The 12,356-nt window shown below is 49.6% G+C and overlaps 5 protein-coding genes across 5 annotated transcripts; 1 reads left to right on the top strand and 4 right to left on the bottom strand.

Annotated features, from left to right (window-relative positions):
• Window positions 1-1,035: 1,035 nt before the first annotated feature.
• ASPGLDRAFT_48655 (aromatic alcohol reductase) lies at window positions 1,036-2,433 on the bottom strand. The gene is made up of 2 exons (XM_022546942.1): window positions 2,224-2,433; window positions 1,036-2,168 (listed from the first exon to the last, which is right to left on the bottom strand). The coding sequence occupies exons 1-2, from the start codon at window positions 2,290-2,292 to the stop codon at window positions 1,224-1,226; spliced, it is 1,014 nt and encodes a 337-aa protein (XP_022399951.1). The 5' UTR covers window positions 2,293-2,433; the 3' UTR covers window positions 1,036-1,223.
• A 567-nt stretch (window positions 2,434-3,000) lies between these two features.
• On the top strand, window positions 3,001-3,586 carry ASPGLDRAFT_48653 (uncharacterized protein). The gene has a single exon (XM_022546941.1). The coding sequence runs from the start codon at window positions 3,216-3,218 to the stop codon at window positions 3,534-3,536; it is 321 nt and encodes a 106-aa protein (XP_022399950.1). The 5' UTR covers window positions 3,001-3,215; the 3' UTR covers window positions 3,537-3,586.
• Window positions 3,587-3,640: 54 nt separating this feature from the next.
• Window positions 3,641-5,026, bottom strand: ASPGLDRAFT_59006 (fungal specific transcription factor domain-containing protein; the record flags this gene model as incomplete). The annotated part of the gene is made up of 2 exons (XM_022548353.1): window positions 4,149-5,026; window positions 3,641-4,068 (listed from the first exon to the last, which is right to left on the bottom strand). The coding sequence occupies exons 1-2, from the start codon at window positions 4,921-4,923 to the stop codon at window positions 3,641-3,643; spliced, it is 1,203 nt and encodes a 400-aa protein (XP_022399949.1). The 5' UTR covers window positions 4,924-5,026.
• A 1,152-nt stretch (window positions 5,027-6,178) lies between these two features.
• On the bottom strand, window positions 6,179-7,254 carry ASPGLDRAFT_475208 (uncharacterized protein). The gene is made up of 2 exons (XM_022546693.1): window positions 7,187-7,254; window positions 6,179-7,123 (listed from the first exon to the last, which is right to left on the bottom strand). The coding sequence occupies exon 2, from the start codon at window positions 7,107-7,109 to the stop codon at window positions 6,375-6,377; it is 735 nt and encodes a 244-aa protein (XP_022399948.1). The 5' UTR covers window positions 7,110-7,123; window positions 7,187-7,254; the 3' UTR covers window positions 6,179-6,374.
• A 1,767-nt stretch (window positions 7,255-9,021) lies between these two features.
• ASPGLDRAFT_128560 (putative C6 transcription factor) lies at window positions 9,022-11,762 on the bottom strand (the record flags this gene model as incomplete). The annotated part of the gene is made up of 4 exons (XM_022540813.1): window positions 9,022-10,292; window positions 10,343-10,477; window positions 10,527-10,786; window positions 10,837-11,762. 4 exons carry the CDS (start codon window positions 11,760-11,762, stop codon window positions 9,022-9,024), a joined length of 2,592 nt encoding a protein of 863 aa, XP_022399947.1.
• Between the last annotated feature and the right edge of the window lie 594 nt (window positions 11,763-12,356).

Genomic DNA, 12,356 nt, shown 5'->3' with positions numbered 1-12,356 from the left:
TAGTAGTAGTAGTAGTAGTAGTAGTAGTAGTAGTAGTAGTAGTAGTAGTAGTAGTAGTAGTAGTAGTAGTAGTAGTAGTAGTAGTAGTAGTAGTATTCTAGTAGTTGTAGTACATTAATAGTGTGTATGTAATATAGATACACCGTACTTTATTAACTTGGGTACGAGCCTCGAAGGCACTTGGGTATTGGGTACAAATTCTGTACTCAAGTGCCAGGTCTAGTCCCTGATAACCAGCCATGCAGAGCGGGGAATACCATCGTTCAAGACCTCAAAAATAACGCCGATATACGTGTACACATCAGTTGTGACTACCTCGCTGGAGTTCAATTTAGCAACCCATAGCTTACTCAGGGTGCTGTAAACGGCGGGAGGGGCAAGGCGAGTAGATTAAAAATTATCAATCCAATAAAACTTCGGAAATTGTGATCAGTATCTTTCGCGTCCTCATCACTGACATAATAACGTCTCCCGACTCCAGAATGCACGTGTCCTAGACGACCACTCTTCTGCTTCGTCTGTCCTGTTGTGAGGTTGGCTAAAGCTACATCATGTACCATTGTGGGAGACGTCGTGTTTATTCCTGTATTTGTCTTTTTAAAGTCAAGCGTGCAACGTGCAATGTGCAACTTGCAACAGAGCCATTTTCTTGCGATGACTCTGACTTTAATCTATGAGGTTTTCTCTGGGCGAGTTCGGCGGGGTTTCCGAAATTATCTCTTTAATATCTAGAGCGAAACGCAAGGTTGCTAACTAATCATAGCCCCTGGGATCCCCAGAGGTATATAGAAACTAGTCGACGCAGGGCTGGGTATTGTTGTTGTCAACAGTAGCCAGGGACACAGCACATACCAGATTTCGATGATCAAACACATCAAGCAAACGTTCCCACAGCTTCATGTAATCGCAGGCAAAATCATCACTCGGGACTCGGGAGCAGGCCCCAGCATTGTAAGCAAAGATGGAGAAACATCAAAGTTTTGGTTATAACTAGAAAAAAGAAGAAAAAAAAGTAAAATAAAACTAGTTAATTATCTTTTCAATGTCTACTAACTCCCACATAGCAGTATATATTAGAGCGAGCTACATCAAAATTTTGAAGCAAATAAATTCATTATGATCATTTTCATTTTCCTTTCCTTTCCCTTTCTATTCTGTTCATGTTAAAAATTTGCCCTGCAACCGCACCCGTATTCGAATTCAACCTCTGCAGATGCTGTTTTCTATGACGCCATACGCTCGACACGAAGCTGCAGTTCCTTGACCATATCAACCCCAACTTGGGTAGCCTCATCCAGGCTCTCCTCCGGCAGACCAAGCGGCTCATTCTGTGCCTTGGCCGAGCAATCACCCGGATCATCTGGGAAGAACGCCCTTGCGTAGAGCAGCTTACCAAAGCCAGCCATGTTACCAGTCTTAACCATCGCCAGGCCATCTGCGTATCGCTTCTTACTATCCTCATGAGTAATCGTCCAGTCAGCGTCACTAGTGCCTGTGACGCGCTTGACGCTCTCAAACATCTCGGTTTGGTTGATCACAAAGCTCTTGATATACACAGGCTTGTTAAGCCACCCCGACACAGTAAGGCTCTTGTCGTTTTCGTCCTCAGGAAGCTCCTTGAAACTCAGCACTTTGGCCACAGCGCGCCCAACCTGCGACAAGGTTGATACCGAGTTCTTGGTGTCGCCGTTGTCATAGATCGTCAGAGACCGCTTGTCAAAGTCGAACCCGAAGCGCGCCTCACCGCCCGCTAGGCTGTAATCGTACCAGAACCCACAGCACACGGTGATCCACTGCATACCGAGGCTCTCAATCTCGTCCCTGGCAGCCTTGGCAACGGGCCCGAGCATGATATCCTCTCCGAGTTTAGTGTGTTCAATGTCGCCAGCGTACCCGTTAGGCATGATGTAGGGAACACCAGCCTTGGCGGCCGCCTGGACGAGCTTGCTGTGGGTGTCATGGGGCGCAGTGGGTGATACTGTGATGATGAAGAATTGTTGGCCCTTGAGGGCAGTGACAATAGTGGCCTCGTCGGAATAGTCAACTGGGGCGACGAGGACGCCCTCGGGGAGTTTGTTACTGCTATCTTTGCGGGAGAGGGCCGTAACCGTGTGTTTTCCAGTTTTAAGGAGAGCGGCGACGAGGTGGGACCCAACAGTGCCTCCGGCCTAAGGGCGTTTGTTAGTTGTTGTGTATGTAGCGCTGCTGGAGGGATACGCCTACACCGACAATGGCGACTCTCTCAACGGCGTTTTTGAAGCCGGTGGGCTGGTTCTTGGCGTACTCGGGCATTTTGGCTCTTGTTGAAAATTGTCTATTGAATTGATGGTTCAATGTGTATTGATTGTTGTGATTGTGGTCAAGAGTGGTGGTTGAGGCGTGGTAGCTCTTGTAGCTCTTGTAGCTGTTTGCCGTTTGAGCTTGTGGGTGCCTGGCTAATCTTCCAAGGAGCAGAGAATGCCTGTCCATTTATACACTTCAGACCCAGTCTCGACACCACTGCAGAGCCAAACTTTGTTGCCATTCTCTCCATCTCAGCCTAGTCACACCGATCGGATTGGGCAATTCCGAAACGCTAATTCCGCGCAGCTATATATTCTCCAGGCAGCTCGTATGTCGGGATTGATTTGGCCAGACCTTCAAACTTGATTCGCGCAGTGATACTGGCGGCCCTGAACCCGCGGGTCAGGTCAACCCACTATGAGTCGGACAACACGTGCATAACCGTCACCGTCGCAGCTGCAGTTCTGGGCCGCTCCAGAATAGCCGCGGCAACTGCGGCGAGCATTAGCATCAAAGGTACTGAAACCCTTGTCAAAGTGCCAAGCCCCCTAATGACGGAGATATCGTCGGGGTTACGGATGATCATCCCGCACATCTCGGCCGCAGCAGCCGCACATTGGGGGCTAACACTGGGACAGCGGCCTGACTAACTCCGCTCCGCACCAACATTGAAGCGGCGTTAAGTCACCATAGCTGATCTTTTTCCACTCCCGACTAACAGACCTCCGTGCATACTTCCGGTCAAGATGATCCGGTTGATCACGATGTGGAGAAAGAAGAGCTTTATTGATTTGTGCAGGGACTCAGCCTCGAACCTCACGGAGCACGAATCGAATAAATATACTCCGTGGTAGCTCGTTGGCATATAGATAGATCCAAGGCACAAAGTCGACAGCACCATCATCATACCGGCTGATCAAAGCCCATACTACATGTCCTTCCCCGCCGGCACCATAATCCTGAGTCGAGCTATGCCGCGGGAGCATCAGGGTGTCGCCGCGTCGCTGGTCAATACCTTTATCAACTACTCTATCTCCATTGGGCTCGGGTTTGCCGGCACGGTCGAGGGGCAGGTAAATAATGGAGGGAAAGATGTTCTACAAGGATACCGGGGCGCATTGTACATGGGTGTCGGTCTCTCTGGCTTGGGTGTAGCTGTGGCTCTGTTTTTCTGTTTTGTGGAGCGGCATCAGTCCAAGGCACCAGAAAAGGTGGAGCAGGAAAAGAGCGAAACGCAGGAAGAATTTGTTTAGATGTCTTCAATGGCAAGTTTACATAAATGCAATACTGGATTTCATTATAGACTATTCTAGAGTGCCACGCCATGTTTTGATGAGTTGAATCGCCGCTGAGTGTATCATTTTATAACGCCCCCATGCGCTACTACAGCTGGATGTCGGGACCGAAAATCGATAGATATGGCTCGATGAGAAGCCTGATCCCAGTCCATACCCCAGCCAATGTCCGGAAAAGCGGCGTTGGCCTCCGGTTCCGGCTGCGCCTGGGAGGGTTCGTAGTCCGATTTCACAGCTTCCAGCTGTATAAGCCCCTTTCGCTTCTTTGCTATATTGACGCTGAGAAGATGCCGCGCTATTGACAATGCCTGACGGGTCAATCCTGTGTCCATTGCCCTGACAAGATTTTCCAACCCCTTGAAGGCAGCAGGGATGTGAGCGGAGGAGGCCGGCGTGTCGATGGCCAACAAGACACAGACACACTGGAAGACGCTGCCTATGACGTTCCAGAATAGACGGCCCTGGTTGGCTAGCTGCTCAGCCGCTCTCACTGCGTCATTCCCGCTATCAATGACGAGTTGAATTATCTCATCCATTATGCCTGTCTTGAGCTCCGAGTTGGAGGCTGACATTCGAGCTGGAACGGCGAGTTAGGCGACGGGATGATCTGGACTATTTGCACGAACTGGTCGGCAACGGACCCCAGTATCGGGATGATAGCCTGACAAGTCACGGCCCCAAATGTTACAGCCGAACGATCGTACTCATACGACAGCATATGATGCCCAGCCCACGAGATCCAGAAAATTCGCCTTAGCCAGTCCGCATCATGCCCAACAACAGCAGCGCCGGCGACAGACGCCATCCTTTTGATGTTCTCTTCTTCGTGTAACCCGACCACTTCGCAAAGGTGCATAAGAGTGCACGACGCGACCCAAGCATTACTAGGGCGGGTTGTGGCCCGTAGATAAAATAACCGCATGCCCCACGCGACGATATGATCGATGCTCAGCATGCGTATGGATCCAGGATTATCGAGAATAGCTTTAGCGTACTGCAGCAGATCAGACTCCCGCGGGTATCTGGTTGTGGAGAGGAACGACCCGAAAGCAGCGACGCCAGCGGCTACAGCGCTAAAGGCGACCGTGTTGCTGCCGGAGCCATGATAATAATTGCGACATCGCTGGGCGTAAATTCTTGGGTCCATATAGTCGCCGATAGGGCCCATTGCAGAGAAGTACACATTTGAGTAGAAGGCGAGGTTGTCTTCCGAAATTAGTTTCCCTAGGAAGCCATACGCGTTGGAAGCCTCTTCAGGGCGGATCCCAAAGTTGTACGCGAACGAGTTGATCTTGGGAGGGCTGTCGGAGCCAAGAGCCACACCTAGGATGTGCGGGAAGGCCATGGCTGCCGATGCTCCAGTGTATCTGGACTTCTGCTCGTCGAAGATGCCGGTCCCACGGCAGGACTCTTTGACGATGAACTGTCAGCTCCGGCAGCTCTCGCTACCTGAGGAGGCATGGTCACGAGGCCTGAAGGCCTCCATGCTCACACTGGATGTGCAAGGCGCCTTTGACGCTGTCCTATCAGGTGTGACGGCTCAACGCCAGACAAACAGCGCCAACATATCAAACGATGCCATACAAGCAATATGGGCAAACAAGGGCTTAAGCCGCACCACACAAATGTCTATAAAGACCGTTCACCGCCTCGATAGATTTCCTTTTCTTCTTCTTCCCCAGATTCGATATTCTCGTCGTTAGGCTACCTAGTCTAGATATGAATATTATTCGTTTTATCTGCTAGTTTCCGAGCCCGTGACAATTCTTGTCACGGAGCTCAGCTGGGATAATGGAACATCAACACATGTGTTCTACCTAGGTAGCTATCGACGAGAATAATCAACATGAAAGAAGAAGTACTCAGTGATCAGCTCAGGTCTACGCAGTGAACATAAGGTGGAGAGGGGTGAGCACCAAAACGGAAAGGGCAAGCCTTCGAGCTGTCTAGAAAATCAAGTACATATGCAAACCTCATGGTAAGGCATCTTCCGAGCATCATTCCCGGTTAGCTAAATACCATACTGACTTGACAGTTATCACAAAACACTAAACAGGCCCCGGTTGGGTGGTTGGGACAGGCCTGGGAAACCAATTATCAGAAAGAAGAGAAAAAAAAAAAAAAAAAAAAACAAAAAAAGGCAGATAAAAACCAGTTAAAAGAATAGAAAAGAAACAGGCCTCGGTTGGATGGTAGGGATGGGCCTGGGGAAAAAAACAAGCAAGGGCCGCATTGAGGTAAGTATCGAAGCCTGTCAATGCTATATTTCCTTCTACTGACTTTGTATAGTATCCTAGATACTCAACAGGCCCTGGTAGGGTGGCAGGGATGGGCCTGGGGGGAAGACGGCCGAGTCTTCCCCGTTTCGATATATGTCGTCGAATCAATTGAACCAGTGTGGTCATATTCAGTATGTATCTAGCGATGCTTCCCCTTCCCCCGAAAGGCTTAACTATGAAACTAACCGGTCTAACAGATACTCGACAACAGGCCCGTGGTTGGGCGACTACCGAGCCCTCCTGATTTGACACGACGCTGTCAGCTCTTCCAATATATCTATAACGAACATACACAACAAGAGACGCGAGACGGGCCTGGAGTGCATAAAGAGGACTAAAACTTCGAGAAGTGGGGAGAACTGTAGAGTCCTCGCCGTTCTATATCGACACGCCTGTAATCTCAGAAAACCATTGTCTTCTAGATATCACTATCTCCGCCTTTCCCCTGTACAATAGAAAAAATAAAACATCTGGGCCCTTGAACCGTTGTACGGTCCCACAAAGCAGGTCGAACAAATCACTCATCGTAATTCTCGACGTCCTCGACATACTCCCCCTTCCCAATCGACTCCAACCACCCCGTCAACTGCCGTTCCCCCACATCATGCCACGCCCCCGGACGAAGATAACCGCAGACTCTAACGAAAACGACAAAGTCACAGTCCTCCAGAAACATCGTAGTCGTGGCCGCCCTCTCATTCTCATATTTCTCCTCCAGTTTCTTCACCTTGTCAAGATCGAGAGACGGCTCATGCCATAATATCCACTTATCCTCCCCCGGAACCAGAATACTAATACAATCCGTATTCGCATCCATCCCCGGAACAGCAGTCACAACATCCTCCATCCGCAAACAACCACCATCCGCCTTCGTGAACTTAAACCGCCGGTACCGCGGCTTTCCCCAAAACTGCGAGTACTCAATAACACAAATCGTCGAGGTAGGTGGCTGTTGAAAGACCATCCGTCGCCAACTCGCCTCGGGTCTGGTCAATGCATCGTTGTGGCTCTGTAGAAACTGTGATTGCCAGAGATAGTCTTCGACGAGAGAATTGCGAACACGGTCTTCGGATCCATATGGCAGCTGATGGCGGACTGGCTTGAAGAACAGGGCTTCTTGGAGAGCGCTTGAGGTGCTTATGAGGGCGTGGAATTTCTTGCAGACTCGTTGAGATAGGAGGAGGGTGTGTAGGTCGATGGAGAGGAGGATTGATTCGAAGATTTCGGGGATGGAGAAGATTGCGTGAGGCATTTTAGGGGGTTATTCTGGTAGGATAGAAGTTAGTTGTTTATGGTATGACATCGTCATTTGTCCTCAAAGCAACTAACCTGAAAAACAAACAAACAAACAAATCAAACGACTCTGCTAGCGACCTGGACCTGGACCTCTGGCTTTTTCTAATAGTGGTAGATGAGAGTCCTTAGAAGCATGGTTCAACGCCTTGAAATAGACCTGATGAGCGTGGTATGAAAAGAGATGAGATCAGGATGTACTCGACGGTCAGTCGATGGAATGGAGATAAAGAGAAGTTGGAAACGAAACACCTTTCTGCCACTTTATTCCACCTTAGCCACAGTGAACTCTGTCAATGTAAAAACGTTATATTTGGTAGAGTATTTTCATTCTTGTTTATTCTACAGCCAGTACATATATCGAGAGATAATTCCGTAATTTCGCAAAGACCAAAGCACTGCAAGAGGAGGTTCTCATCGACAAGACCTGCTATCTCATCCTTACAATAGAGAATGTGAGATCCTCGTGGCATGACCTGCCCATGAAGTATAGATAGCGTAAGCGGCATTTTGACCAGGAGGACTTTGTTTCTTGTGCTCAACCGTGGCGAGCTCAAGGTATGCCCAAGGGCTACAGCACAAAATGTGCTTCCTTGCAGCTCGTTCATTATATTCATCGCCTGGTTATTACCATACCACGAGCCTGTGTGACGACAATAAACTCGCAATTTTGCAACAAGACCTCACTATCCGCTCGTATGGCCGTGTCCCCCAATATCTTTCCACCAGCTCCTTCATGTCAACAGGGCACAGAGGCCACTCACCCAAAAGAACCATCTATCTTATCCAGGGTAAGGAGTATTAAGAAACGTTGTCTTGGGCATTCTTCAAAAGCGTGAACAGAAGTTGTGTCTTCAGGTCTAGGAATTCAAAGTCCTGGAACTTCAGACGTCCCCCCAGCCCCCTTGGTGATCGATGATGCAGATAATAGACGTCGGGGGTTGCTATACCATCCCCCTCTAACTTGCTGCCAGTCGCGTGTAAACATTGCTGAGTACTTAAGAATTGTAGCCAGGTTTCTCCTTCTAGAACCGGTCTAATAATAAAAACCACAAGCTGATGCACTTGTCCGTAAGTAAGATATCTGCCAAAAACCGGCTCAATAAAGAGAACGTTCTGCATGCATATTGGGACGCCATGCCACCGGGGTACCCTCTGCGAAAGTAAGAGTGTCTTCAGATCTGCCTGTCTCTAGTAGTATGCCCTCTAGTAGCTCGAAAATGCGGAAGATTCGATGGTCCACTGGAGGAAAGTCAGTTGTTTGTTCGCTATGACATCTTTATATGCCACTTGTAGGAAACTAACTTGTGGGCACAGTCATCCTCGTTTGAAAGTCCAGAAGCACTATAATCACTGCAAGGGCTATAGATGAAGCAATCAGGAAATAATATTCTAATTCTTCCACGATACTCGATTATGCTTGAAGATGAGATATTATAGTCAACGATGGCTAAGTTGGAGGGAGTTGAGAAAGTTGAGTCAAGAGAAGAAGAAATCACCTTTCTGTCAGTCACTCTGGGACCTAAACCAGTGACCAGTGAATGTTGCGAGTTAGAAGAGTGATGTACATTGCTTTTGCAGGAGATCAGTTTTATCCTGATTAGACGGGACTAGATCCATTGGTTATAGTACACAGGCAAAATTATAGATATCAATGCAAAAATACTGAGAGAAGAGAAGAGAAAGTAATTATAAGAAAAGGAAGTAAGAAGGGAAAAGAAAAACTAAATTACCATCCATAGTAACAAAGATATAACCGTAAACACATACACAATCATCCCAACCGAAGCTCATGCAATCCCAAAATCAAACCAAATCAGTCATTAAAGAAACGAAACGAAGAGAGGAGAGAATGCGAAAAAAAAAAAAAATCACCCCCATAAAGGCGGGTGAATGTACTCCGCCGCTCGATCTAAAATATTCGGTATCGTCCACTCCCCACTCGTCGAGCTCTCCGGCGTCGGTGGCGGCAGCGACCCCATCCCCGAAACAGGCGGCATAAACCCACCCATAGCCGTCGTCGTCGTCCCAGCATTTGGATTCAGATACGCTGTTGCCGCAGCGGTGGTAGGGGTACCCGTAGCATCAGCGTACCGACCAGGACCGCCCTGGTTGGCAAATGCCGCTTCAAGCTTTTCCAGTGCACGAAGGGTCTTTGTAAGAGGCTTGGCCCATTGTGTTTGCGTGTCTGCGGCCACTGCTGCGGGGACGGGAGAGGTGGCATTTAGGGCGCCCGGGCTGGCGGCGGTTGTGTTGGTGGTTCCCGGGATTGTGTTGAAGACGGTGTTGCGGTCTGGTTGTTGTATCGGGGTGGTACCGGGGATCGGGGATGTCATGGGGTTGCCTCCTCCTCCTGCTGCTGCTGCTGCTGCTGCTGCTGTTGCGGCGGCTGCGGCGGAGGGGTCGCCTGATTCGTAGACAGATTCGTTGCTAGCTCGTTCGGCGATGATGAGTTTGAGTTGTTGGAGGAGGGTCCAGAATTGTGTGTCTGTCTTGGATTCTTCGATGACGGCAAGGAGGAAGATGCAGCTGATGGCTCGTTGTAGTGTAATCCATGATCGGGACGCGTGTGAGCTGATTGAATGCATTTCGACGTACGCCTCGACCGTCTTCATCAAGTTGCTGATGCAGTCAGCTCGCATTTCGGAGATGATTGGATCCGCCGTGTCGGGTGGTGGCTTGAGCGCTGGCCTGCAGAGCTCGGAGGTAAAGTACGACGCATGCAGCTTTAGTACGACCCGTTCCAAATGCTCCGTCGCTGTAAGACAGTACTTGCGGTCGCGCAGACCTGGTTTGGCTTCGATCATGATTTTCTGGATTCTTTCCTTGTAGCCTTGGATGGTTTTTGGTGTCATTTGTGAGTGGGGGCTGAGCATTCGGCTACGGACGACTTCCAAAGCGAGTGCGATAATTCGGCAGAGCGTTTCGAAATACGACAGTTCACTCAGTTGCGAATTTTCCCGATATGCGATGTCGGGCTGGCTGACTGCTGTTGTAGACGGTCGGTCATAGGAGAGCGAGAAATGGCTATCTTGCCATGCCATGGACCACCAAACGTGTCTTCTCCGGTATCGTTCAGCCGGTAAAAAGCGACTCGATTCGACGTGTAAACCAAGCACCAGTCCCATACGTAGTGTCATACCTGTGAGAGTTAGTGGCGTTTTGCAGGCTTAATTTCAAGTACCAACTTACCAAGAAGCACGTAGGAAATTCCAGGGTTCATATTATATGACAGAACATTGCCAATAATCAAAAGCGTTTGTATGGCTTCAATCGAAGGCTGTGACAGGAAGTTTGTCATCCGCAGGCATTGGTAGGAACAGCACACTAAGTTTGGTAAGCATAATACTGCATTTCAAAACAAGTAAAGACATACCATATACTTGAGAAGTCAATTCTCTCTCTTTACTAGGGAGATCAGACGATTGGCAGCCCGACGCAAGCACAGCGAATAATAGACCTAGGAATGCGATGGTCACGCCAAAAGGCCTCTGTGCTTGAACAGGATCCGCTCGATACATCCCTCCTGTAGATGCTCTACTTTGCAGAAGCAGGTCGAGGATTCTTTCAAACTGACGGACATCTTCGAGGACGGGATAAATGGCGCCAGCAATGTCTCGGTAGTAAAAGAAGAATCTGCATCCGTTAGAAACCGTCCCGCGCACACATTCGAGGAAAGAGCTCACTCCTTGCACTGCTGGTCACTTGGAAGCGCGCTGCAAACTGCGCTAATATCAAATGTAGACATATCCGACGACCACAAGTCCACAAACGGGTATGTAGCAGACTCATTATCAAGACCCAACTTGGGCAAAATCCCTCCTTCCAACAAAGTATGCAACTGGTCCGACCCAGACTTATTATTCAAAATATATGCCAGGACCGATCTCGATCCCAAATGAACAGTCCCTTCACCCAACGTATTCGCCGCATGAATACCCTCACGCTCCGGCGAAGCACCTTTCGACCGGGTACTCGCATCGCCACTCTGCACACTCCCCGTCTCCATTATCGACCCATTCCCTTCCTCCGCCCTATCCAACCCAACCCGCAAAGTCGTAATCGTCTTCTCCATCTCCCTCAACCGACTGCGAACATTATCCCACTCATCGCGCGCAATAGACACCCGACCGTTCCCGTTCCCGTTCCCCGCCGTCGCCGCCGCAGCCGCAGCCGCAGCGGAAACCGCGGCATTCCCTCGACTCGACAACCCCGGCTCCTGCTTCACCCGGATCGAAGGAGCACCACCATCCTCAACCGCAGATGTAGGCCCAGCGACAGGACTATTCCGAAATGTCTGCGGCGCAGCGCTGCTGGTAGCTGCTGTTGATGTTGGCGCAGCGGCGGTGCGCTTCTTCACGGGCCGTTCGTACGAGCACAGGTCTGCGTGGTCGCGCTTGACGCAGCCATCACACGGGAGGTTCCGGTCGCATTTGACTTTCCGCGCATGGCATGGGTAGCAGGCTTTCGGTTCACGCGCTTTTCGCTTCGTGCGAATGATAGCGTCGACTTGGGATTGCGGGAGTTCGGAGACGGAGCGGGATGGGCCAGCCGCCATGTCGGAGGTGGTGGCAGGGGAGTACGACATGGAGGGCTGGTATGGTGATGCCATGTGAATTATCTTGTATTAAACTGTATATATGGAATAGAGTAGCTTAAATTTTCTCGAATGGCGCCCCTTATTTTGTTTCAACTCGTTGCTCGGCTCGGGTGTGCGCAATGGCGATGGATGACCGAAGATGTTTCGACGGACGGGATGCGGAAGAAAATGCGGAAATAAAAATCGATAAACAAACTGCAGTCTGTTATTATGGTTATTGTTGATCCATCTCAATTAAGCACCCCTAGTACTGCAACTGCTGCTTTCGCGAAAACGGAATAATTGATCTCTCCCCGGGTCTTGCGCTAATGTCCGTTGGGCGCGACGTCAAGCTTTGGTCGTTACTAAGCTGCCCGGCGTCACGTGGCGATGGGCGGGGCTACATCCACAATAGGAAACCCTAGCCCTATTCTGCATATCCTTTTGTGTACGAAATATACGGATTGTGTCTGGTGGGAGATTGAAAATTTGGGTAGAATATTGTATATTACTCATTGGCTCAATACCAACATTTCATGGGCTTGTGTTATCGGCATAATTAGGCTAAGCTGATCTAACGTCAGATCCATAAGGGATGTACTCGGAGTACTCAGTAAACCAAATGCT

The sequence above is a fragment of the Aspergillus glaucus genome, assembly GCF_001890805.1.
Source record: "Aspergillus glaucus CBS 516.65 unplaced genomic scaffold ASPGLscaffold_13, whole genome shotgun sequence".
NCBI classification, from domain to species: domain Eukaryota; kingdom Fungi; phylum Ascomycota; class Eurotiomycetes; order Eurotiales; family Aspergillaceae; genus Aspergillus; species Aspergillus glaucus.
This window is presented reverse-complemented; position numbering and strand designations above follow the sequence as displayed.